Here is a 26658-nt window from a genome sequence, read left to right as displayed (position 1 = left end):
AAGAGAAGATCTGCTGGCAGCCTACCTGGATTTCTGGAAGATAAAATTCCATATCCTAATTTATTACTTCATTTTATCTTCTTATAGGTATATTTTTTTCTTTTTTGTAATTTTAATTCTTATGTCATACATTACACCTGGACCTTAATATTCCCTTTCTTCAGTCCTTACTTTCTCCTCCGCTTCTTTCTTTCTGTTCCAGATACAGTCCTCCTCTTTTCCTTTCAGTAAAGAACAGCCCTCTGCCAACAGAATAGTGGGTGATAAGTTACAATAAGACTAGGCATAGACTCTGATATCAAAAGTAGACAAGTCAACCCAGTATCAGGGTCTCAAGAGCAGGCAAAATAATCAGAGTTATAGGGAACAGAGCTAGACAGAAATTTCTCAACAGAGAAATATCAACATGGTGAAACGCACTTAAAGGTTCAATGTCTTTAATCACCGGGGAAATGCAAATCAAAACATCTCTGAGATTCCATCTTATGCCCATCAGAATAGCTACGATAAAAAGTGCAAATGACTGCACATGAAGGACAGGATATGGAGAAAGGAGAACACTCTTCCACTGATGGTGGGAGAGCAAACTTCTACAACCACTTTGGAAATCAATCTGGCACTTTCTCAAAAAAAGGGGGGGGGGGCGGGGAATAGCTCTCCCTCAAGATCCAGCCATGGCACTCCTGAGCATATAACTAAATGATGTGTCTCCATACAGTAAGAACATTTGCTCAACTATATTCATAGTGGCTTCTTTCTTAATAGCCCAAAGCTGGAAACAACCTAATTATCCCTCAATGGAAGAATGGATAAAGAAACTGTGATACATTTGTGAAATGGAATACTACTCAGGTATTAAAAACAAGGAAATCATCAAATTTTCAGGGAAATGGATGGAACTACAAGACATCATCCTCAGTGAGGTAACCAAAACCCAGAAAAACTCACATGGTATGTACTCACTTATAAATTGATTTTATTGTATAGTACATGATAACCATACTACAATCCACAAACCAAAAGGAGATAAGTAACAAGGAGGACCCAAGGGAGGATGCTTAAATCTCATTCAAAAGGTGAAACAGAATAGATAGTATACGTGGTTGGAGACAGGGAACTGGGTAAGAGAAGGACCATAGAGAGAAATGAAGGTTGGTATCCAACCTGTGGAGAGCAGGAGCAGGAGGATAAGAGGGCTTTCAAAGAGAAGAGAAACCTTGGGTGGAGGCACCTTTGTGAAATGCTGGAGACCTATGAGATGGTAGTCTCCTGAGAGAGTATTGAGGGTGACTCTGCTGAGATTCTTAGTAAAAGGGTTCATGGAGTCTGAAGAGAATACCTTGTAAATATATGACTCCTAGTTGAGGGTGGGAAACACCAACACACCCACAAAAACAAGATGTGTAGGAGCAAAGATAAAGCAGAGATTGAAGGAATGTCCAACCAATGACTGGCCCAATGAACTTGAGACTTGCCACATGGGAGACAGACATCCTCTGACATCATTAATGAAACTCTCCTGTGCTTAGAGATGGAAGCCTAGCATAGCTATCCACTGAGTGGCTCCACCCAGAACCTGATGGAAAAGATGCAGAGACCCTCAAGTAAACATTGAGAGGGATGCATGGAATCTTGTGGAAGAGTGGGGTAAGAAAAGAAGGACCCAGAGGGTATAGAAATTCCACAAGAAGAGTAACAGAGCCAACTAACCAGTGCCCACCAGGGCCTGTGGAGAATGACACACCAAGCAAGGACATTGCATTGACTGGAACTTGGTCCCCTACACAGATGTAGCAAGAAGGAAGGCTCAGTCTCTGTATGGGTTCCTGATAGGAGGGATGGGAGCAAGCAATGACGTGAATGGGTATATGTGGGGAGCTGTGGGACACTGCTGCTGCTCAGGTTAGTTCCAATGCAGATGTGCCTGTGGATTTAGACCTATATTTTCAGATATCTGACAAGAAGGACCTGTGCTCTGATGAACATTGTCACACAGAAAGAGTGGGATGATATGAGCAAATCCTAGAACAGTGGTTCTCAGCTTTCCTAATGTGGGCATATGTGTATGTGGGAAGATATGCATGGAGAAACAGCAGAATTTCCAATTTTTCCTGAAATGCGCCTAAACATATTTCTGCCATTTTCTTCAGTATGTTTAGGTGAAGCAGCAATCTTAGCATTGTTGACTTTACATTCACATTACCTATCTACTCTGATATATGTTAAATTTGAACTACACAGTACAAAATCAAGTATGAGACATGGTGAAATCCTTCTATAAAAATAAGCAGCCACATCCATGTTATTAACATGCAGATTTTCTTTTATAAAGGTTATAAATTTACACAATACAAAATGTTTTAAAATAGTATTCTTATGATTTATGCACTAATGTTTGTCTTCTACACCAAGTTTATAGAACTATATGCCTGACATTGTGTTGAACATTTCATAGGGGATATTACACTTCCAACATACAAACCAGGCATGGGCCACAGATACTGATCCATACATTTCCAAACTGGAACCTAGGGATCTTGACAGCCTCTGTGGCAATGGGTCAAGAAACATGCATATTTCATTCTCATAATCAGCAGAATGGAGGCTGAGGTTGTCATCATTTATTATGGTGTAAAATTATATACTCTTACAGTGCCTTAACCTAAAATGAAAACCTCCATACTTAGAAGGTCTAACTGCCATCATGTTTTACTTGTCTTTTAAACATCACTGAAAATTTTCTGGATTTGTGTGAAAGAAAAATTGATAATTATAGATGAGTTCTATAACCTGTGGGAATCACAGTTTCATCCAGGCAAAGCCTTAATGGTGCCTTCAGCTACACCATCCTCTGCCTGACAATATGGAGCAGAAGAACATACATTGTCCATTCTCTTCTAAATGAACAGATGTGAGTAAAGGTAAGGAAAGTTCCAGGATATCAACATAATGTATTCTTCTGAAGATGGGTAGTGCTTTTAGAGGACATTTTGTAGCTTAAAGATTCTTCTCATTTTTGACAGTGAGATAGAAACCAAAGAAAAAAACATAAAAATCACTTCATTTGAGTAACTAATAAAAAGTAAATCATAAAAGTGACTATAGATAATGGTAAACCTATAAAGATAAAGCAAGCAGTGTATGCTTCTAAAGGACTGCACACTAGTACAGCCCCTGGAGACATCATGTGGAGGATTGTTAAGAAACTTGAAACTTCTATATAATACATCTAATCCTGCACTAGGAATGTTCTTGAACAAAGAAAAACAGCACAACATGTGTATATTCCCATACCCATATTTATTGCTGCACTATTTACAATAGTATAAACTTTATCAATGAAATGTGTATCAGCAAATGAATAGACAACAAAAGGAGATGCATATATGCAACGACATTTACTCAGCTCTATTAAAAATGGAAACTACACAATGTGTTAAATTTTCTCTCTACTCCAATATATATATATACTTGTTTCAGTAAAAGCTCACTATGTTTTTTCTTTTTCATTTTTAATTTATTTATTTTTTTATTAATTACAGTTTATTCATTTTGTATTCCACTCCCAAACCTGCCATTCCTCTGTAATCTCCTCCCATGCTCCTTCCCAAACTCACTGATAGCAGAGTTATTCCACCCCTTCCATCTGACCCTACCCTATCAGGTTTCATCAGGACTGGCTGCATTGTCTTCCTCTATAGCCTGGTAGGGTTGCTCCCTGCTCTGCTCGGTAGGAGATGACCAAAGAAAGAGCCAGCCATTGAGTTCATGTCAGAGACAGTCCCACTTGGAGACTGAGCTGCCAAAGGCTACATCTGTGCAGGGGTTCTAGGCTTTTTCCATGAATGGGCCTTGATTGGAGTATCAGTCTCACAAAAGACCCCTGTGCCCAGATATTCAGGTTCTGTTGTTCTCTTTGTGGAGCTCCTGTCTCCTCCAGATCTTTCTATCTTCCCCTTCTTTCACACAATGCCCTACACTCTGCTCATTCTTTGGCTCTGCATCTCAGCATCTGCTTTGATACCTTGTTGGGCAGTCTTTCAGAGGCCCTCTGTGGCAGGCTCCTGTCCTGTTCCCTGTTTTCTCCCTCTTCAATGTCTGTCCCTTTTGCTTTTCCTCACGAAAATTTATCATCTTACCCAGGGTACTCTTTCTTGCTCTGCTTCTTTAGGTGTTCAGATTTTAGTATGTTTAGTATTTTATATTTCTAATTTCTACTTATAAGTGAGTATATACCACGTGTGTCTTTCTGCCTCTTGGATACCTCAATGTTGTTGAATATTAATATTTATTATTAATTTGTCTTTTAGTTAAGCAGCAGTTATTTCTAAACCTGCTGTATACCCAAATCACCACAAAGAAGCTAGGATTTATTTAATTAACCTAGAGTACAATGCTGGGGAATAGTTACTCCATACTAAACCTCCAAACCCGTGTAATTTCCTACCATTCAGATTTTACCCATTATACTTTCAGTCACACCTTAGGTCTGATTCAACTCTTTTGGTGGTTCCAAGTCTTGTCCTGCCAATCTCTACTCTTCCACTCCTTCCACTCCTTTCCTTCTCCTCTCTTCTTGACCAGGTTGTTCCACTTTATTCTCTCCATTGTACAACATTGGTTGGTCATTTAATTGAAAATACAGAGAACAAATGGTGGCATGTTTACACAACCTTGAGACAGTTGATGCTTAGAATAAACATCACAATGCAATGTCTGGATTGAAAAATCCAGATAGTGGGGCAGAGAAATCAGCATTTGAACGAACAAGGGTAAATGGTACACATCCCCAAAGAACATTGTACCAACATTTCCCCCTTCAAGTCCAAGAAAATACTCCTTTCCTTTCAATTCAATAATAACTATTAAAGTTATGAAAACTAATGTGTAAAATTTACATGTGCAATGTCCAGTTCTCTTGCATTTGGCAACTTATGAGAAAGTGTTTGATTATCTCTCCTATCTTGACTAATTTAGTGTTCTATACCTAAATTAACTATTAGCCTCAATGGTATTAGCTATATAATATCATTTTATTAAATTCTAAGCAACATAAGCTTAATTGTGGAACTGTAACTATTTGGTCTTCAACCCCAGCAGAGACTTGAGAAGGAATAAAATTAGTTACTAGAATAAATAGGAAGTGCATGTTAGCAGCTTTCAAAAAAAAAATTGACACAGACAGTTTGCAGCCAGAACAGTCACCCAAAACTCTCTATAACACTGGAACATCATCTTCAGCCTTCTGGCTCAGAATATTGGATAGCTGTGTATATAAAGCAGGAACTATTTAGGACTTGCTTACCCTGTCTTGGCAGTTTGGCAGCTGACTTGTCCTGCATTTAAGCTTGCTCATTTTTTGGCAGAGTTCTGTCTGTCAGAAAACAATGGCATTTTCTTTTTGTCTTTTTGACTCATTTGCCACATTTGAAACCATGTCTACATGGAGGTTCTTTGGGGGGCCTGTTGTATTTGTCCAAGCTGCTACCTATCTCCTGAGAGAAAGCCTCCCCTTAGAGAGACTGGCTGGTTGCTTTGAGCAATAGAAAAGATATGTTTTATGTAAACTTTATATAAACTCCTTTTTAGTTTAGAGTTTAAGCATACCCTAGGCATCTTGTACTTGTTTAGAGTTTTAGGCATTGGTTTTTATATATTTTGTAACTATTTCTGTCTTATCCCCTATTCTATACAGAATGTGCAGTTATGCCTCTGTAGCCACACTTTATGTAAACTCTCCTTTACTTTATCATCTCAGGATACCCTAGGCATCTTGTACCTGGATTTTTACATTGGTTGTAGCTATTTATTGGCTTGCCCCCTTTTTGATATAGGATGGATGGTTCAGCCTTTCAAACATATGAATTGTAATATTTGAGTTTTAGGACTTTAATAGGCTGGCTTGTACTTTGCCAGCTGTAGGTGCCCTGTGTCATTTTTGCATCAGGCATGGCTGACATTTGCCCTCCCCCCTGGGAAATGTCTCACATTTGAAAGGATAAGCTGGCTTTCAGAGCAGTGTGGCACATTTATCTAGTCAGCATTTAAAAGTTTTTTACATGGGAGACATGCAGTTTACATATGTGTCTCCTAGCCTAATTTTGAGTCCTTACATTGAGCAACAGATCACAAATGGATGTAGAAAATGTGGTACATCTACACAATGGAATATTAGTCAGCAATGAAAAATAAAATACTAAGATGAATTATAATGAATGAATAATAAAATACTTGCAGAAAAATAAAAACTAAGCTGCTTCCAGAAATCCCAGATGTCCCCTGAACCCCTTTCCCCGAATGCCTCCTGACAGGAAAGAATAAATACCAGGAAAGTGAAAGCAAAATGAAGGTTAGTGCATATGTTCAAAATACATGTTATATTGGAAAGCCATGGCTTTCATGAAATTGTGTTCAATGAATTAACACCCATAAAAGACTTTAAGGGGCGGCAAGATAATTCATATAGCAAAGACACTTTCCAAGCCTGATGTCAAACCTGAGTTTGACACCAGAAACAAAATGGAAAGAGATTCAGGTCTAAATTGTCCTCTGACTTCCACAAGTATGCCATGTCATATGTGCACCTATAAATATGCACATGCAGGCACACTAATGCACACTCACATGCAAGCAGACAAGCATAACAAAATAAAATGTAATAAAAATTTAAAGGGTTTATGGAAAGAAAAAGAATAAACAAGCAGATATGGGCAACACCAAGGAAGAAAGGAAGGAAAGAAGGAAGAAAGGAAGGGAAGAAGGAAGAAAGGAAGGAAGGAAGCGAAGTGATATATAATCTAAAAAAACCAAGAACATACCCTTGTCTAGAGCCTCCTAATTGAAATAAAGTTTTCTATCACCATCGTTATGTTGGATATCAGAACTCCAATACTGTGAAATGAAAAATCTGTTATATTGAAGCAGTAGAGTTGTAGTTATGTGTTATAGAAGGAATACAAAGATAATATTGAGTTCTCTTTTGCATTTTCATATAAAGGTTATGGGCTGCCTCTTTGATCACCTCCACCAGAGGGAGGAGTAGCCTTACCAGGCCATAGAGGAAGACAAAGAAGCCAGTCCTGATGAGACCTGATAGACTAGGGTCAGATGAAAGGGGAGAAGGACCTCCCCTATCATTGGACTGGGGGAGGCCCATAGAAAAAGAAGAAGAGGACTGAGCGTGGAATTCAGAAGGGATTGGTTAGAGGGCTACAGCTGGAATATGGAGTGAATTAACTGTAATCAATACTTCAAAAAAAAGACAAAAGAATCATTGAACTCATAATTTAATATAGGGCTCTGTGAACTTTTTCATCACTTTTTCAGGCACACCTGCTATCACACAGAAAGGGGAAGTGTGCAGGGCCAGGGCTGTGTGTGGTGCAGGCAGCTGGTGAGACTCTCAAGGAGGTTTGTGTTGGAGGCAGAAGCACTGTGGGAGGATAGGCATAATGCTGCTGACAGTAGTAAACTGCCAGGTCTTCAGCCTGCACACTGCTGATGCTGAGAGTGAAATCTGTCCCAGATCCACTGCCTGTGAAGCGATCAGGGACCCCAGTGTATCGATTGGATGCCCGGTAGATCAGCAGCTTAGGGGATTGCCCTGGTTTCTGCTGGTACCAGGACAATACGTTCTCTCTGATTAGAGTGTGTAAAAGACTCTGACTGGACCTGCAACGGATAGTGACTTTCTCTCCTGCTGACACGGCCAGGAAGGATGGAGACTGGGTCATCACAATGTCTGCACAGGCACCTTCAATTATGAATAGACAATAAACATAAATGTAACACAAACAGATTGTAGAACAGTTGAAATTTGTCATTTAACAGCTTTATACTATAATATTGTCAGAGTATTATTCCATAAGATATATTGAGACAGGTATACTCTAACTTTCCTATCTACAAAAAGTGAGTCTGCAAAGATTATAACATATTGAGTTTCTCACCAGACACCCAAAGCAGAAGGGATATGAGGACCTGGGTCTGTGAGTTCATCTTGCTTCACCTGCTGTCTGATGAATTTCAGCTCTCACTGCAAAGGCCTGGCTTATAAATTCTCAGCAGCTGGGCTGGGCTGTAAGGGTCCCATGCAAAGCAGTCAGCAAATACAAAAGCAAATGTTTCTGCAGTGTCTGTGAGTGTAGCTGGTCAACAGTCAAAAATACTATTACATGGAGCATGAACAATCACTGAAAAAGATTGCCTTACTGCTCTCAAACAGAAAAGTAGTAGGTGCTCTAATAGCAGAGCTGGGTTAAAATCCAAGACATTTGAATCAATTGACTTCTGTGGAAACATTAGTAGAGCTATCTCAGATTGCCAGTTTTTCTGAAATGATCGGATATGTTCAAAAAAATAACAACAACAAAAGAAACATTAGTTAGAAAACATGCCATAAAAAAGAAGAAAAGAGATGAAAAAATGAAAGGATTAAAGAGAATTGAGGCTAAATGTGTTCAATGTTACTCATCTCCAAAGCCACTCTTATACTGAAGACAGGGAACAGGACCTCAGACTTTTGGGCTGTAGTTTCTTAGATAAACTAGGGACTCAGATGCATAGAGAAGCCCAGAATAAACACTGTGAATATCCTAGTGGACATTAATTTATGACAGATCAGAGGACCTTTAATCTCAAAGCAAAGGATACCTAGCAAAAACCAGCAAGCATCCTCCCCACAACTTCAGGAAATAGAAAGAGAACCCTAAATCTGGACAAAGGAAAAAATAGATTTTTCATGAAGTCATTGCTGTAGAGCAATAGTGTCATGTGTTTTTATTCAAGAAATAAAAATGTTTGTGTAATTTAGAAATTAGCAGTATTGAAATTCGATCAAGATGGGCTTCTGACATCATGAAGAGATAGGTCTCTCCAGAAGGAGGCACACCCACCTTAATCTACATAATGATTCTGTAGAGACCAATAGAACAATACAACAGCGATTGCTGTTATACAAATGGTGAAAAAGAAAATTTTGTGTATGTATAAAGAAATCAATAGTGATAAGATTAATTACAAAGGCTGCCAGGACTTCATATTACAGAACTCTGAAAATATATTTATGAAGTAAATTATAATGCCAGAATTAGGTGTAAAATACAAGAGAAAAATTAATAAATCAAATACATGGCAAGGACTGGAGTTTCACATCTGTACTCCCAGAACTGGAGAGAGAAAAACAGGAGACTCATGCGTTTGAGGCCAGCCTGGGGTACATACCAACTTCTGGGCCAATCTAATCTACACATGGAAACAATCTCTCAAAAACGTGTATCATCAGTCACCTGATTACAAGGCAGTTTATGGCATTATATACCCAACACAAATTATTCATCTGATGTTAATGTTTCACCATTAATCCACAAATATTATTGAAAAATAAATAATCATTTATCCAATATGCATTTCCTTCTATTTGAAGTACATATATTTTATACATCAACTTTTCAGGTATAAAATGTTAATTAATTTCTGATAAGCACATGCAGATCTCCTCTGTAAACCACTAACACAACATCATATGAGAGAGGTAGACCGTATGTGGATACAGGAATTTCCTAATCTCAAGGTCTAGAATATGACAGACACTGAGTTGTGCTCCTGTCAGTGTCTAACAAGTTGTCATATGCCATTGATGTTTACTGGTGATCTTTGACACCTGTCCCTAGAAGTATTAAAGAGAAACCCATTGGTGACCCTACAGCTTCAAGAGCTGTGGACAGCATGCTGGTAGAAAAATGGAGATGACATGAGGTCTTCTTTTTAACATTTTTGTGTCTGTGACAATTACATCTGGGCGCGAAGTATTTGGTATCTGGTGCTGGAGTTATGGATCATTGTCACCAATCATGTGTACTGGGAATTGAACCCAGATCCTTTGAAGACTGGCCAGGACTCATAAACTATTAGACAAATATCTATCCAACAACAGCCTCTGAGTAAATAGACATGATGGAGAGTGAGGGAGATCCACAAAAAAATAAAGTCCTATGTGCTGCTGAAGCCTCTGACTCGGGAAGAGAAGTACAGTAGAAAGAGGGGGATGTGTAAATGATTCCTAAAGTTCCTTGTCAGTTGTAAAGTCTGTGTTTCTTTGAAACTAAGATAGAAAGGAAATTACTTATACATGAAAATACCTTCATTTGATATGAGTAGTAAGAGAAAATTGTGGGAACAAGTCAGTATTTGTATTTAATCTTACCTTTCCTTCTTCTTAGCCTAGGGTTCAGTTGGGATGTCATAATTATGTAAAATCCAACCTTCCTCTCCATCTTGCCTAGAGAGCAGGATAATTTCTATTTCCTAAAGAACCACATCAGTAAAGACACTACTTTCAGTTTAAGAGGAATGGGTCCTAATCTCTCTTTTTGAAGTGATAAACTACACTGAAAATAGCAAGTCAGGAAACTCTTCCTTGTTTAGGAACATGGTTTGTTTGGGGACACAGTTCAAGCATACAAGTCACTCTACTGTGGAAGACAAACTGGAAGGAGCAGGCAGCAGCTGCTCACATCACATACACAACTGAGAAGCAGGGTGTGAAGAATGCTAGAGCTCAGGCCAATTTCTCCATTTTACAGAGGTCAATATCCACATGCTGGGTATTGTCTTGCCTGGGGTTATAAGAGTTTTCCTAGGTAAATTCAACTAATCAAGATGATCCTTTATGACATTCCCAAAGGCTAACCTTCATGTAGATATCTCACAGTATTCCCAGAGGCTTATCTTCTAGATGCTACTGGATTCCACCAAATATTCCAACCACTGTAGTCTTAATGACAATGAAATGTTAATGAGGAAGTGGTATGTTATGAATCTCTTCCATTATGTTTTTTTTAATATTTAGAAATGAAAGAAGCCTGTTGTTATACAATTGACAGGTTTATCAGGTTATACTCTCTGTGATGTTTCAAAACAAGTGTGCATGTATATATAATTATCATACAGCCTAGCACAGTTCATTTATCATTTTGTGGTACATGAATTAAAATCACAAAGTAAAATTTAAATATATTTCATTGATAACTATAGTCACTTTACTAAGAGAACAGCAAAATTTAATCTTTCTGCTGATAACATTACACTCATTGATTTTTGTCTCCATTTCTTGTCAATAATGATCCTCACCACATGTACTTGAGATCCTATCATACATTCTCATCAAATCCAGCAAAGAATAAATGACCATCCAAAAAGGGATACTACCCTAATGATGTATTGTACAATGTATTCAGCTAAATGGTCCCTCAGGTTAGCCTTTGCAGTCATGAGGAAAACAAGGGTGATCAAAAGACATAAATGGTCTGCTGGGAAGTTTAAAAAGAAAATCAATGGAGGGAGTTCAAGGCCTGTCTTAGATAAACAAAAATTAGCTTTGGTGCTGCATTGTAGAAGAAGGACCCCATGAGAACGTAAACATCTTTTATGCCTCTTTGTCCCAGTCACTTTCCCCAAGTTAGGCCATGGGGAGCCAGCATTTTAACACGTGGACTTTGAGGTTGCAATCCAGATTAAAAAGGTTAAAACTGTTGTGGCTTAAGGAAAACACACTGATCTTTACTCCTACCCTTGAACTGTAAATAATATTGCACATGAATACCTGGAGTGAATACATCCTGACTAGTCAAATAGCTTCAAATAAGATTCAAATAATATTCTTATTATTCATGCATTAATGTTTGTCTTCTGTACCAAGCTTATAGACCTATGTGCCTGATGTTGCATTGAACATTTCACAGGTGATATCACACTTCCGACATATAAGCCATACATGGGCCACAGATAATGATCCATACATTTTCAGATTGTACCCAAGGGATTTTGACAGCCTCCATGGCAATGGGTTAAGAAACATGCATTTTTCATTCTCAAAATAAGAAGAATGGAGGCAGGGGTGTTCATCATTTATTATTGTGCAAAAGGCACATAGTCTCCTCATTCAGTGTTTTAACCTAAAATGAAAACCTCACTACTTAGATGGTCCAACAACCATCATAAGTTACTTGTTTTTGGAACATCATTGAAAATTTTCTGAACTTGTTTGAAATAAATAAAAATAGATAAACTGTTTACAGATGATTTCTATGACTGTTGGAAACACAGTTTCATCTAGGAAACGCCTTAATGTTCCTTCAGCTACACCATCCTCAGCCTGACAATATGGAACAGAAGAACATGCATTGTCCATTCTCTTCTAAATGAGTAGATGTGAGTAAAGCTAAGTAAAGTTCCAGGATATCAAAATCATGTGCTCTTCTGAAGATGGGTAGTGTTCTAGATGATCCGTTGTAGCTTTCAGATTCGTCTCATTTTTGAGTGAGACAGAAACTGAAGTAAAACCATAAAAATCACCTCATCTGAATAACTAATAAAAAACTAATCATAAAAGGAACTATAAATAATGGAAAATGTATACAGATGAAGGAAGCAGAATATGCTTCTAAAGGGACCACACAGTGGTACAGCCCCTGGGTAGATAAATGTGGAGGGTAATTAAGAAACATGAAATGTAATTCAGCTCCTGCATTAGGTATGTTCTTGAATAAATATAAACCAGCACAAAATAGATATATCTTCATATCCGCATTTACTGCTGCACTATTTACAATAGTGTGAACTTAAGTCAATGAAGTGTCTGTCAACAAATGTATACAAAATAAAAAGGTGTATATGTGCAAAGACATTTACTCAGTGATAATAAAAATGGAAATAAGATAATATGTTAAAATTTTCTCCCTGTCTCAATACATAGATTTGTTTCAGAAAAGGCTTATTGTACATTTGAATTAGAACCTTTTTTCCATGTTTGGGGATAGAGTTCAGCCAACTTCTCCTGGACCAGGCAGATTAGTAGTAGTCTTGAAATCATCCATATCCTTGGCGATTTTCTTAATGCATGCTCTGTCAGCAAGTGTGAAAACCTTTGGACAGGAAGGATCAGGCTTCTACTCATGACAACATGAGTGGTTGAGTCAGGACTTCCTCAGATTCGCAGCTTTTGACTAAGATTCAAGTGAGAGCCTATAGCAAAATGAAAAAAAAAAAAAGAAACAAGAAAAATAAATTAATGAAAATAAAAAGAAATTTGTACCGACACCCACATTGGTCTTACAAAAAGATTTTCTTGAGTCAGCAGATGAGAATGCAGCCTTGATAATACCTTGACTGTGGCCTATGAGAGCCTGAGGAATGGATCCAGACATAACCTGCCCAGATTACAAGTGTTCTGCTTATAAGCCATTGAATTGGTGCTAACTTCTTGTGCAACACTAAGAAAGTGATAAAATAAAGTTTCATTGTTGTGACTTAGGACTGTGAACTTAAAAATCTCAATAATACTCATCTGAAAAACATAATAAGTATCATTTTATTGAGCTTTCTCAGTCTCATGGGAAGGATACAAAAGCCCAAAGAAGGTTCATGTTCAAGTGGAGGATATGAGAAAGTAAACCTTTCATGATCATGGCTCAGCATGCTTGGTCCTCTAGAGTTCATGCACCTGCACTGAAGAACTTGTAGAAAATGAAAAGGTGCTGGGAATAGTGTCATGTAAACCAGCAGTTAATCAAAAGGGGCACGTGAGTTGCAGACTCCAGGTCACTTGGCAACAGAGGGATTTACAGGTCAGGACACACAGTGAGACTTTGCACTCCGCCACTTGAGAAGACAGCTAAAAGTCAAAGAATACAAGAAGAGAATCTATGACATTGTTGAAGATATAGAGAAAGATATGAGTATTGAATAAGGAGGAAAGAACAGTTAGTCACTCTAAGACTGTATAGATGAGCATCTGGGAAGGAAACAGAGAAACAGATCAGAGATGAGCAGAAGAATCAGCTGCAGGAGGCTTGCTTGTGTGATGTGCTGAAGAAGAACTTGTGAAATATCACACAAATAGAAGTGGAAATGTAACATAGGCTGAAAATATTAGCTTATATCTGTAAAACCACTACCATCCTTCAATGTTTAATATTATGTTTTTTTTTGGGGGGGAGGGCTGAGGATAGATTCCTACAAATTTTAAATAATTGTTTGCTCAGTGTATTGAACATTAAAATGCTTGGAAATTTGTATCATGGAGTTCTTTATTAAGAGACTGAAAAAGTATAAAGTTTATATAGTGAGACAAATACATATCATTTTAAAAATCTCTGTCCTACAGCTCATTACAAACATGACTTCTAACTTCCCGTAGTAAAGATGTAAGAGATAGTTCAGAGACTGGACCTCAGTGAGCAGCAACCCCAGGAGGATTCTCTTTAGCCCTGGAGCATTGTGGGAGTAAACTCCCTACTCTGCTGACAGTAATAGGCTGTAGCAGGATCAGCCTCCACAGGATGGATGGTGAGGCTGAAGTCTGTCCAAGACCCACTGCCATTGAAGCTGGCAGGGACCTCAGATGCTAGGTTGGATGCTGCATACATGAAGAAGTTAGGGGGATGTCCTGGTTTCTGTTGATAGCACTGCATAAAACTGTAGTTAAATGAGTGAAAGTGTATCTCTGCCCTAGAGAAAGAAGACAAAGAAGCTGGAGACTGGGTCAGCACAATGTCACCAGTGGAACCTGAAATGTTAAACACACATTACTGTCACATATATACTGTAAGCATCCCAGTATAGAACATTTGTATTTGGAATATAGGACAGCAGCCATGAGCTGCACTCTGAGAAGCCTTTAAAACAAACAAACAAACAAAAACACAAATACATGGCACCAATTAAATGCTACAACTTTTCAACATTATATTTTTATGGAATCTTTGGCAATTTCATATCATGTACCCCAAACACACTTATTTCTCAATACTTCCAGTCTTCCACCATCGTGACCTACTTCCCCAAAATTTTAAAATTAAAATTGAAAAATAAACTAGTATCAAGTTTAATTAATGTTTTTTATATATTCACTGGAGCATGGGCAAACTCTCAGTGACCTGCTTCCCTTTAAGTTCTCCCTTTTTAGAAATAATTTAATTTTATACATTTATTACATTTTATTCAGTTTGTATCCCCTCTGCAGGCCTCTTCCTCATCTCCTCCCAGTCCCACCCACCATCCTTCTTCTCCCCCTATGCCTTTTTCCTAGTCCCCTGATAGGGGAGTACCTCCTTCCCTTCTTCTAACCCTAGCTTATCAAGTCTCATCAAGGCTGTCTGCATCATCTTCCTCTGTGGCCTGGCAAGGCAGCACCCTTCTCCCCCGCCCTCACCCCAGAGGAGGAGGTGATCAAGAGCTAGTCGCTGAGTTCTTGTCAGAGACAACCCCTGTATACTTTACGAGGGAAGCCACTTGAAAACTGAACAGCCAATGGGTTTCCTTTGAACAGAGGGGTCTAGGTCCTCTTCATGCGTGATCCTTGGTTGTAGTATTGGTCTCCTCAGGCCCCCTGGAATCAGACATTTTGGCTCTGTAGTTCTCCTTGTGGAGTTCCTGTCCCCTCCAGGTGTTTCTATCTCCCTCTTCTTCCATAAGGATTCAGGCACTCTGCCCAAAGTTTGGCTATGAGTCTCAATGTCTCCTTCAATACACTGGTGGGCAGAGGACCTTTAAGTTCTCTCTTAAAGAAAACAGAGTCGCTGCTTCCTGCAGACTCGACCAGAAACCATGAATTGTGAAGATCTAACTTCAGCATGCTTATCACACTTTTAAAAGGTTCTGCCATTGTCTGAAGAGAAACAGAGGAGGAATGGTTGGGGGGGGGGGTTGGCAGAAGGAAGGCAGGGGCACCTAGAAGGAATGGACAGAGAAAAAAAAACTGTAGTGTGTACTTAACAACAACAACAACAAAACCAAAAGGAATGAGATTGCTTCAGTGGCTTCCTGTTTACGCTACTGCTTTTGTGGGGTGTGTGGGTTCAAATGGTGTCGAGCTTGTCACAGCAGCCTTTCATTTGTCTTTCTCTCCTAGATTTGCAATCATCCTTTTAACTACAAACAAACGTAGAGTTTCTTGATCTTTACAATCAGCGGGAGCATGGATCATGGCCTTCAACATGATTCGGGAGACAATAATGATAACGAACACAATCCATCTGTAGTAGGACCACAAAACTAGACAATATCAGGACAGACCAGAGCATGTACATCACCATGGGCTCAGATCGCAGCACAGGAGGTTCAGGATTGACACATTAATGTGACTCTGAGCTGCTCTCAGCCCTCAGACCTCCACATGGCTTCAGGCTGTGACATAGACCACAGACTTCTGTATGGCCACATACATAAACACAGAACGAGGCTCCAGTAGTACCATAGACCAAGACATGGCCCTTAGTGGCAGCACGGGTCCAAACATCACCATAGCCTTAGGGGATTGTGGAGACCACTCATATCAACTTGGCTGGTCCTCTTGCCAGCAAGAACCCAATCCTGCCTCTCTCCGCAGCGCAGGTTATGCTCTGTTTTGCTACCTTTTTAATCTTTCCATCACATATTTGTTCATCCTAGTGGGACCTGTGCCTGCACTGCCTAAATGCAATAATTTTGATGATCAGGACAGCAAGGCATGGAAAACAGCAATGGCTGCAGGAGTTGTTTCCAAAACTGGAACCTCTCACCTGACACCCACAGCAGCAGTCTCCATAGCAGGAGAGCAGCTGACCCCATCTCTGAGAGCTGGACTGGAGGCTGCTTCTTAGGCATTGGAATGCTGCCTGTAAAGAGGCCTTGAACAATGTACACTGTGGCTAATATCTCAAAATGCAAATCAGCTCAGAACAGCTTGACTTACTGCTCAAAGGACACCTGCACTTGTGTCACTCTGTGGCAGTTAGGATTAGAAAAAATGTCCTAAAGTATTTTAAGTGTATCACAATGATTTCCTGGCTGGCATTACAAAATCATCATGTTTATTATTTTGAGCTTCCATGCCACGACTCTGCAGTAAGTGCATAGGGTGCAGGAGCACTTTCAACCCTAACAACTAAACTTTAAAAAGAAATTTTATGCTTCTGGGGTACTTCACACATCTGTTTGCCTGCAAATTTCATGATTTCCTTGTTTTTAATTGCTGAGTATTATTCTATTGTGTAAATGTGCCACAATTTCCATATCCATTCCTAGGTTGAGGGACATCTAGGTTGTATCCAGATTCTGGCTATTACAACTAAAGCTGAAATGACCATAGTTGAGCAAATGTCCTTGTTGAATGGTAGATCATCTTGTGGGTTTATGCTAAGGAAGGGTATAGTTGGATCTTGAAGCACCACTACTCCCAAATTTCTGAGAAAGCGCCAGGTCAATTTCCAAAATGGTTGTTCAAGTTTGCATCCCACGAGCAATGGTGGAGGGTTACCCTTTCTCTACATGCTCCCCATCATGTATTTACAGTTGAGGTTTATTCGTAGCCATATTTTTGGATGTGAGGTAGAATTTCAATGGTCGTTTAGATTTGCATTTCCCTGATGACTAAGGATGTTAAGCATTTTTTGTTTGTTTGTTTCTCCATCATTTTATATTTCTCTGTTGAGAATTATCTGTTTAGCTCTGTACCTCACTTGTAATTGGATTATTTAGTTTGTTGGTTTCTAATTTCTTGAGTTCTTTATGCATTTTAGGTATTAGCTTTCAATCCAGTGTTGGGTTGGTAAAGAACTTTTCCCTGTTTGTAGACTTGTTTTGTTCTGTTGAGAGTGTCCACCCCTGCTCAGATGTACCAATGTGCAGCTCAGTCTCCATGTGGTTTCCTGAGTAAGAACTGGAGTTGCCTCTGTAATGAACTTGGTTGAAAGCTCTTTGATCACTTTCCCTGGTGATGCAGCCTTGTCAGGCCAGAGAGGAAGATACCTGATAGGACTTGATATGCTTCAACCAACTGTCTAAGTAAATATCTGTCATTTTAAGTGATAAAAAAGAACATTTAAATTTTACTTTCTACTCAAATTCATCCTCCTTAGATCTCAGATGACCTTGATGGTTAAGTAGCTCTAACAGCAGCAAACATCCAGCTGCTTGGTCAGCCCAGTTTACCTTGCTGACAAGCTTCATACTAAGAAAGATGTGAGTTTCTAAAGGTAATAGGACAAAGACAATTAAGTTATATATGTCAAGAGAAAACTAGAGGAAACAAGTTATGTAGGTCCAAGACATATAGGTCTGTCTTAAGTTAGGACAAGAAATTGTGTTAAGATCTGAAGATATGAAAGGCTGAGAAAGTGATTTATACATCTGGGAGAGTAATTCAAACTGTGAAAGAGTTGTTTCAGATTTTGCTCCTTCTCTCTATGCTACTGTTGGGGCTCCACTCACCCCTCTCCGTCACCCATAGTCATAATTCACAACCAGTCCTCCAGGCCCATCCATACTTCTCCCTTAAATTGCTCCTTTCAAGGATTTTTGTCTCATTTCCCATTTTTGTCTCATGTACCATTCCTTTCCTAAAAAAGATGTCTTCTGCAGAATTGACATATATTTGCCTTTCTGCCCCTGATAACAGCTCCCAAGAGACTGTGTGTAACCTCCTCTTCCTCCTCAGACTCTGTACACTTCCAGTCTCTCAATCCCCAAGCCCTTCTTATCTTCTGCCCACTTCTTTAGTCAATCTCACTGTATGGGATGCCACCTCTCCTTCCCTTGTTGAGCATCATAAACCTTTCTCTATTATACTTGCAGACCCTTCTGCATACATCTCCAAACTAGATACTCCCTATCCTTAGTCAGCCTCCCCTAGGACTCATACCCATCATTTTTATGTTCTACCTCCTCACCGTACAATGTTCACATATTAACAGCAAAAAACACAAACAAATAAACAAAAAAACCCTAACAAAACCTTACACCTAGTCTAATATCTTTGTTTCTTTAACTGCTCTCTCTTTACATCCTTAAGCTGTCCTCTATCATCGCTGACCACACCACTCACTTTTCACTCCTAAATCTTTTTTATTTTTTTTAATTTTATATTACAGTTTATTCACTCTGTGTCTCAGCTGTAGCATCCTCTCTCATTTCTTCCCAATCCCACCCTCTCACCCTCATCTCCTCCCATTCCCCTCTGCAAGTTCACTGATAGGGGAGGTCCACTCCCCTTCCATGTGACCCTAGCTTATCAGGTATCATTAGGACTGGCTGCATTGTTCTTCTCTGTGGCCTGATAAGGCTGCTCCCACCTTCGTGTGAGGTGGTCAAAGAGCCCACCACTGAGTTCATGTCAGAGACAGTTCCTGTCCCCTTACTAGGGAAGTCACTTGGATACTGAGTTGCCATGAGCTACATCTGAGTAGGGGTACTAGGTTAGAGCCACAAAAGGTCCTTGGTGGGAGTATCAGGATCAGAAAAGAACCTGTGCCAGATTATTTGGTTCTGTTGTTCTCCTTGTATAGTTCTTGTCCTCTCCAGGTTTTACTATCTCCCCATTCTTTCATAAGAGTCTCTGAACTCTACCCAAAGTTTGGTTATGAGTCTCAGCATCTGATTTGATACACTGCTGCATAGAGTCTTTCAGAGGTACTCTGTGGTAGGCTCCTGTCCGGTTCCCTGTTTTCTCCCTCTTAAAATATCCATCCCATTTTTCTTTCTGAGTGAGGACTGATTATCTTATCCAGGGCCCTCCTTCTTGCTTAGCTTCTTTAAGTGCACACAATTTTGTAGGTTTATCATATATTATATATAGTATCCACTTATAAGTGAGCAGGCAATGGTGGGATCTTGTAAAGATCATTCTGAGTGAGATATCCTAGAAGCAGATAGACACACACAGTATATGCTCAGTTCCAAATCTTAAGGACAGTATAGTCTTAATAATCCTGGATGTCTACTTCCAAAGCATTTTGTCTTCACATATATGGATCCTTATACTCAAAAATCCTAAAAACTGACCTTGTCTGTCCTTTCCCAGGGATTCAAAGACAGTCCCCATCCTCTTGCCCAAGCATTACTATGGACTTAGCTGGCCTTCTCCTTTTTCCTCCTGCCTGCTTCAATATATAAATAACCTCCACCTTCACAGTCCTTTTATTTCTAATAGCCCATCTGACCTCACTCCTCAATTACCTCATTTTTAGAGGTTTCTGGCTCTCACCTTCCAAAGTACAACTCTCCTTTCCCAAAATCACCTATTTCAGGTTCTCTCTCACACCACCCATAGACACCTCACTTTAAGACCAACTTGCCCATCTCCACTCCCCATACAGTCTCAGACAGCGTCCTCCATCATAGATCCCTAGATACTCCGGATTTCTTCACTATATCATGTTACTTCTGGATAGCCACTTGCTTACTTTCCATAAACAATTCCTCAAGCATTAAACATTCTCTTTTCTGCTCCAGCCTTCTGCATCCCAGATATATAGAAACCTTTCCATTCTTGGACTTCCAAAATACACAAACACTGCTCTTTGCCCCATCGCATATCTCTACACAACTCTAAAAAACACAGTCCACAGATGATCTTTTTGTCTGCACACTCTTGTCACAGACTCTCTGCTTAGCTCTAAATCTAGCAAATAGCTATGGTTCCTCAGAGTACTAATATCCCACCCCACAGCTGCTAAAGCTGGAGGTAAAGGCAGAAGCTCCAGGGTCCCCTCTCCAAATCTATTTTCATCACAGTTGCTCTAAACTCCTAACTTACAATGGAATCTACCACCCCTTTCACCTTCTCTGATTTTTTTCTCTCTAAACTTCTCTTATAAGAGATTCACCAGTGATATTCCTTTACTGTCCTAATCCTAATCATTCCACACTTAATCTCCTTGCCTCAAAATTTCTCAAATCCTCTACACTCCTGAACAAAGAGAGCTCCTATCCCATCCCTTTCACACACAAGATGGTCTTCTAGCTACTTCTGCTACAATTTTTATATGGTTGTCAGCTCTTTCCTCTCAAAGAGGCACATTAGACTGTCCTCTCCTTTAGTATTCATCCTCAGCTTCAGACTCCTGTGCTCTTGAGATAATCAATTCTGACAAAACTCCTTTTTCTTTTCACACTCATACTTTTCCTCTGCCCAAATGATTGCCAAACATCTACTGCCAACCGACTCCCCTAAATTACTTAACTGTTTAGATGTTCTCAGGCATCGGATACACTAAAGAAACCATAAATCCTACACACCCAATTACAAGATGTAACCAAACCCAAACCATCTCCTCTCTCTGTGTCTCTGTGTCTCTCTTTCTCTGTCTCTCTGTCTGTCTGTCTCTCTCTCTCTCTCTCTCTCTCTCTCTCTCTCTCTCTCTCTCTCTCTCTCACACACACACACACACACACACCACACTCATGATTAAATCCTCACTTGGGTGAAGGTCATCCACCAAACGCTCTTCAACTCTTCTGACAACTACTTAAATGCCTCCCAATGTTTTCTTTCTGCTTCATCTTCAAATTCGTTGGTTAAGTATAGTTCCTCTCACTGCCAATACCATAGCAACAATGCCCTATTCTCAGTACTGGCTGCTTGCATCCTTGACCATCTAAGTACATCCTTAGGAATAAAAACAAAGTGCTCTCAACCTGTCCACACCAAACTCCCCCAAACTGTTACTGACTGTTCCTTTTACTGTCTGTCAAGACCCTCCCCAATCTCCAATGTTCTTAAAATATCTCAATTTAAGAACCTGCCTGAACAACACCCGCAAAAGACTATTTTGACACAACCAGAGCTTCTCAAATTATATTCTCCCCAACACAACCAGACCCTGCTTTCAGATTACAGTTGCTCCCAAATCAACATTATATAGCCAAATTAAATTTTCATGGCTCCTCATAAGCACTATCAAATAGATTCCAGATAAGTACTCCTGACAATCAACTGCCTAAATTATCCTGCCTGTTGCCTACTCTGAAAAATGGGATATCTTCCCCTTTCCCTGTGCTTGGGACTGAACCTAATAGTTTCAAATGTACACCTAAGATAGAATTTTGTTTTCTAAACTGCTTAACTTTGTTCCAGGAGATTTCAAATGAACCACAGACTACTCCAGAGCCTCCTATTCTCTCCCAGCTATTTTCTCAGAATCAAATCCTGGTCCAGTCTCACAGGGTACACTTCCCTAGTCTTTTGTCCAGATGCTTAGAATTGCATTCATTGGCACAGGATATTAAAATGCAGTCCATATCAAATTGTGCTTTTAGTGTAACATACGTTCTAAAGATTTAGTTCATAGTTTCTTAGTACATTTTAAAGCAGCTAAAAATTACAATGTCCTATGCAGCTCTTATCATGCTTCTAAGAGCAACCAGGTGTCCTCACATCACCTGGCTCTTCCACATGGATGGCCAGGAGCACTCAGTGCAGAACACATGTGTGTCTCCATGGACAGATCACTCTCCAGCAAGAAGCTTTAAGAAAGAGTGGGAGAGGAACTTAAAAACCACCTGGCTGCAGCTTTGTATCTCACCTTTGTGATCTACTTTAAACACTGGTATTGTAAAATTAAATGAGCTATTTTTGTGCATATTTTTGTTTTTGTAAATGGACATAATATTACCCTTTCAACAGAAAAAGTTAAACTTCTTACACTGTTTATAACGTTAGAGCTGCCAAAAATTTTGACATTCATTTGGGCCTACAATACCAGATACATTATGTCATTGCTGTCATTTAATATCAGCTCCAATAATCCCAGGAAAATTTGTAGTTTTCCTATTCAGAAATTATCAGTGACATCTAAATTACTCTGAAGCTCGGGTGACAGTTGATGAGAGTGTCCCCAGCATGAGACTTAATTTTCACCACCAGTCTCATGAAAAGGAGCTGATTTTTCTGTCGAGCAGGAAATGGAAAAATACACATTTAATCCATAAAAGGTGACTGAGGATGGGCATCTCTCTTCTTTCACTCTAGTCTGAGAATCAGTCCTTTTGCAGAAAACCCTGTTAGTCATGGTCTTCTGACATAATAGAGCCTGTTCATAAATCATCTTGAATGTGATTAGTTAATGTTTTTCAGCAAAATACAGCACAATGTATGTTCTTTTCCTTTTTGGATCAGAGCAGCTTATTCTGGCATGTTACTCCAGTGGTATTTGCACATGGCTGTGTGGTGGAACCTTATGTTTCAAAAGCTGTCCCAAGAGTGGCATGTTTTCATTTGTCTTCCAATGAGGTCACTCAGATCCTAGTTGAGACTAAAACTCTAATGTTTTCCCTTCATCTGCAAAAGCAACTGGCAACTCTATCTGTCAGTGCATCTACAGCAGAATGTCTAGTGTGAAATCTAATGATGTGCAGAACTTGTCCTACTCCCAATTCTTTAACTGCACACGGCTCTTCCATTTCTCAACTTTTTTATTTTATTCAGTTACTACTACTTGTAATGTTTGCTCAATAATATCCTGCATTCTTTCTCTCTTTCTCTGCCTGTTTCTCTCTTTCTCTCTCTCTGTCTGTTTCTATCTCTCTGTTTATGCATACTTTATTTCCTCCTGTATAATTTTTCTTTCTAATCTCATGAAATGTTGCATTTCTAGTATATTTTTGTGGGGTCTGTTTTGTTTTTTCTTCTTTCAATTCTTCTGTGAGTTTTGTAATCTCCTTCTGTAAGATTTCTTCCTGAACATGATTAAACTGCAAGGGGATCTTGTTTACCCTGCAGCTCATTATTTTGATCTTGTGTGGGTTTTTTTTGTTTGTTTTGTTTTTTGTTGTTGTTGTTTTTGATTATTTGGGAATAATCAAGGCAATGTCCATGGTCTCAGCTCCCACATGTATCCATGTTAATGCCCATCCTCAATGCTGCTGCCAGGGGACCTATTGACATGAGTGGTCTGCACTGCTAACTGAGGCCATGTTGATGTTCTTCAGCTGTGCTGCTGCCAAGGGCTCTGACAGTGTTTGTGGCACATGACTGTGGCAGAGGGCAGTGTTGGTGTCTTTGCTGTGTACAGGAGATCATGCTGAGGCCCATGCCATGTACTGACCCAAGATTTCATGAGGATGTTCATCGTTCATACTGTCACCAGATAAAAAGGGGAAGTCGATGATCAGTGTCCAACTGAAATACAGTTGAGAAAAATGGACATAGACTGCTTCTGTGACAAAACCTACCACCACCTCACCTGGCCCTCCCCTAAAAACATAACAGCCCCAGTGGAAATATTTTATAAGTACTCATTGAGTTGTGATTTTTTGCAATTCAGTTTAGCCACTTTAGAAGAGAAATTTTGGGAAAGGGGTTCCTTCATTTCCTTTTGATGAAATGCTTTGAGGGGCTCAATGTGTAATCCTTGATACCTCTGTGGTGATTTCAAATTGATATATTGATGCTTTAGAATCCCCTTTTCAGCTTTTTTTTCTCTAAAATCATTACCTCTAGCTCATTTCTCAATCTGAAGTTTTCTTATAAAACCTGTGAAGTATGGAACTCAGAAAAGACATGCGGCTGGTACAGTGGGTTCTTTAGGGGTCTAGGGAAGGAGTTTGCACTTTGTCTATTTGAGTACAAAACTTTTCTCTTGAGTTTTTGGCATATGTTTCTTCTCTGCTCTTGGGTTTCTGCTTGAACAGCCTCATTTTTCTTCTGAGGCTTCTACCAAGTTTACAAAATATCTTGTATCTCTTTTTGGTCCTTCTTGGTTCTTTGTTGAGTCTTGCCCACTTTGCTTTAAAGCCTGCTCTCCCTGGATTTCTATAGACTAAGTATCCTGATTATCTTTGTCATTCTCCTTGTGTTCTAAGAGCAGTTTAATGTTAAAAACATCTACATCTGCTTCCAGATTTCTTAAAGTGATTTGATGGCCTCTTTTATGTCTTCCAAGTTCTACAGAAGGGAAAGAAATAAAGAAAATACTGAGTTCATTTTTGCATTTTCATATGAGGTATTTTCATATCAAAAGATATAAGAGACTTTGAACCCATAATTTGTACTGGGCTCTGCAAATTATTCATCACTTTCTCAGACACACCCTCTATCACACAGAGGGGGAAGTGTGCAGGGCCAGGGCTGGGTGTGGTGCAGGCAGCTGGTGAGACTCTCAAGGAGGTTTGTGTTGGAGGCTGAAGCACTGTGGGAGGAGTACTTTTACCCTGCATACAGTAATAAACTGCCAGGTCTTCAGCCTGCACACTGCTGATGCTGAGAGTGTAATCTGTCCCAGATCCACTGCCTGTGAAGCGATCAGGGACCCCAGTGTATCGATTGGATGCCCAATAGATCAGCAGCTTAGGGGATTGCCCTGGTTTCTGCTGGTACCAGGACAAGAAGTTTAAGCCTACTAAAGTAAGGCTTTGACTGGATTTGCAGCTAATGGTGACCTTCTCTCCTGCTGACACAGCCAAGGAGGATGGAGACTGGGTCATCACGATGTCTGCACAGGTACCTGCAATCAGGAATACATATGAACATGCATATGAACACAAACACAGGTTGTAAAAGAGTTGAAATTTATCATTAGTTGCTTTGTACTACTATCGTATCAGAGTATCATTATATAAGAAATATTGAGCCTAACACACTCAAATTTCTGTTGTGCAAAGAAGTGACTCTGTAAAGATTATAATAATTTGAGTTTCATACCAGACACCCAAAGCATCAGGGATATGAGGACCTGGGTCTGTGACTCCATCTTGCTCCCCCTGCTGTCTGATGCAGTTCAGTTCTCACTGCAAAGGTTGGTTTATAAATTCTCAGCAACTGGGCTGGGCTGTGGAGGCCCATGCAAAGTGGTCAGCAAATACATAAGCAAATGCCTGTGCAGTGTCTGTGAGTGTAGCTGGTGTCAGTCAACAGTCAAAAGTAGTATTACGGGGAGCATGAGCAATCACTGAAAAAGATTGCCTTATAGTTCTCCAACAGGAAATAACTAGGTGCTCTAATAGGAGGCCTGGGTTAAAATCCAAGACATACTTACATCAACTGACTTTTGTAGAAACATTAGTAGAGTTATCTCAGAATTAGAGTCTAAGGGAAATGATAGGGTACGTTCAAAAATATCACAAAAACAACAAGAACAAAGAAGCAGTAAGAAAACATGACACCAAAGAAAAAAGAAAAGATGAAAGGAAAAAAAGAAAATTGAGGCTAAATGTGTTCAATATTACTCATCTCCAAAGCCACTCTTGTACTGAAGACGCAGACAGAGACTCGAACTTTTGGGTTCTAGTTTCTTAGATAAACAAGGGACTAGAATGAAAAGAGCAGCCCAGACTTCACTCCATGGAAATCCTGGTAGACATTAATTTAAAACTGAGATCAGAGGAACTTTAATCTCAAAGCAAATGAAATGCACAAAAACTAACAAGTATCTTCCCAACAACTTCAGGAAATTGAAAGAGGAGTTTAAATCTCGAGAAATGAAAGGGGAAAAAGATATTTTTCATAAATTTTTCCCATACACCAACAGTGCTATGAGTTTTTATTCAAGAAATTCAAATGCTAATGTAATTTAGAAATTAGCAGTATTCAAACTGGATTAAGAGGTGCTTCTGACATCATGAACAGGTAAGTCTCTCCAGAAGTGGGCACAGCCATAATAATGTACATAACAATTTTATCGACACCAATAGAACAGTACATCAGCGCTTGTTGCTATCCAAATGGTGAAAAACTGGTTTGGCTAAGAATGAAAAATTAATAGGCAATAAGAGAAATCACAGAACCTGCCTGGACTTCATTTTACTGAAATCTGAAAGTATATATAAGATGTAAATTATGAAGCCAGAATTACGTGTAAAGTACAAGAAAAACATATATACATGAAATATCATGGGAAGGAGTGA

General features: G+C 39.4%; 2 gene segments (V, D, J or C); both read right to left on the bottom strand.

Moving 5' to 3' along the window:
* Positions 1 to 7307: 7307 nt before the first annotated feature.
* On the bottom strand, positions 7308 to 8014 carry LOC110542243 (immunoglobulin kappa variable 4-1-like). The segment is given in 2 exon segments: positions 7308 to 7753; positions 7950 to 8014. Coding segments are annotated over 2 exon segments (480 nt in total).
* Positions 8015 to 22609: 14595 nt separating this feature from the next.
* On the bottom strand, positions 22610 to 25522 carry LOC132654358 (immunoglobulin kappa variable 4-1-like). The segment is given in 3 exon segments: positions 22610 to 22705; positions 24946 to 25259; positions 25457 to 25522. Coding segments are annotated over 3 exon segments (459 nt in total).
* Between the last annotated feature and the right edge of the window lie 1136 nt (positions 25523 to 26658).

This window comes from Meriones unguiculatus, chromosome 5, assembly GCF_030254825.1.
Source record: "Meriones unguiculatus strain TT.TT164.6M chromosome 5, Bangor_MerUng_6.1, whole genome shotgun sequence".
NCBI lineage: Eukaryota > Metazoa > Chordata > Mammalia > Rodentia > Muridae > Meriones > Meriones unguiculatus.
This window is presented reverse-complemented; position numbering and strand designations above follow the sequence as displayed.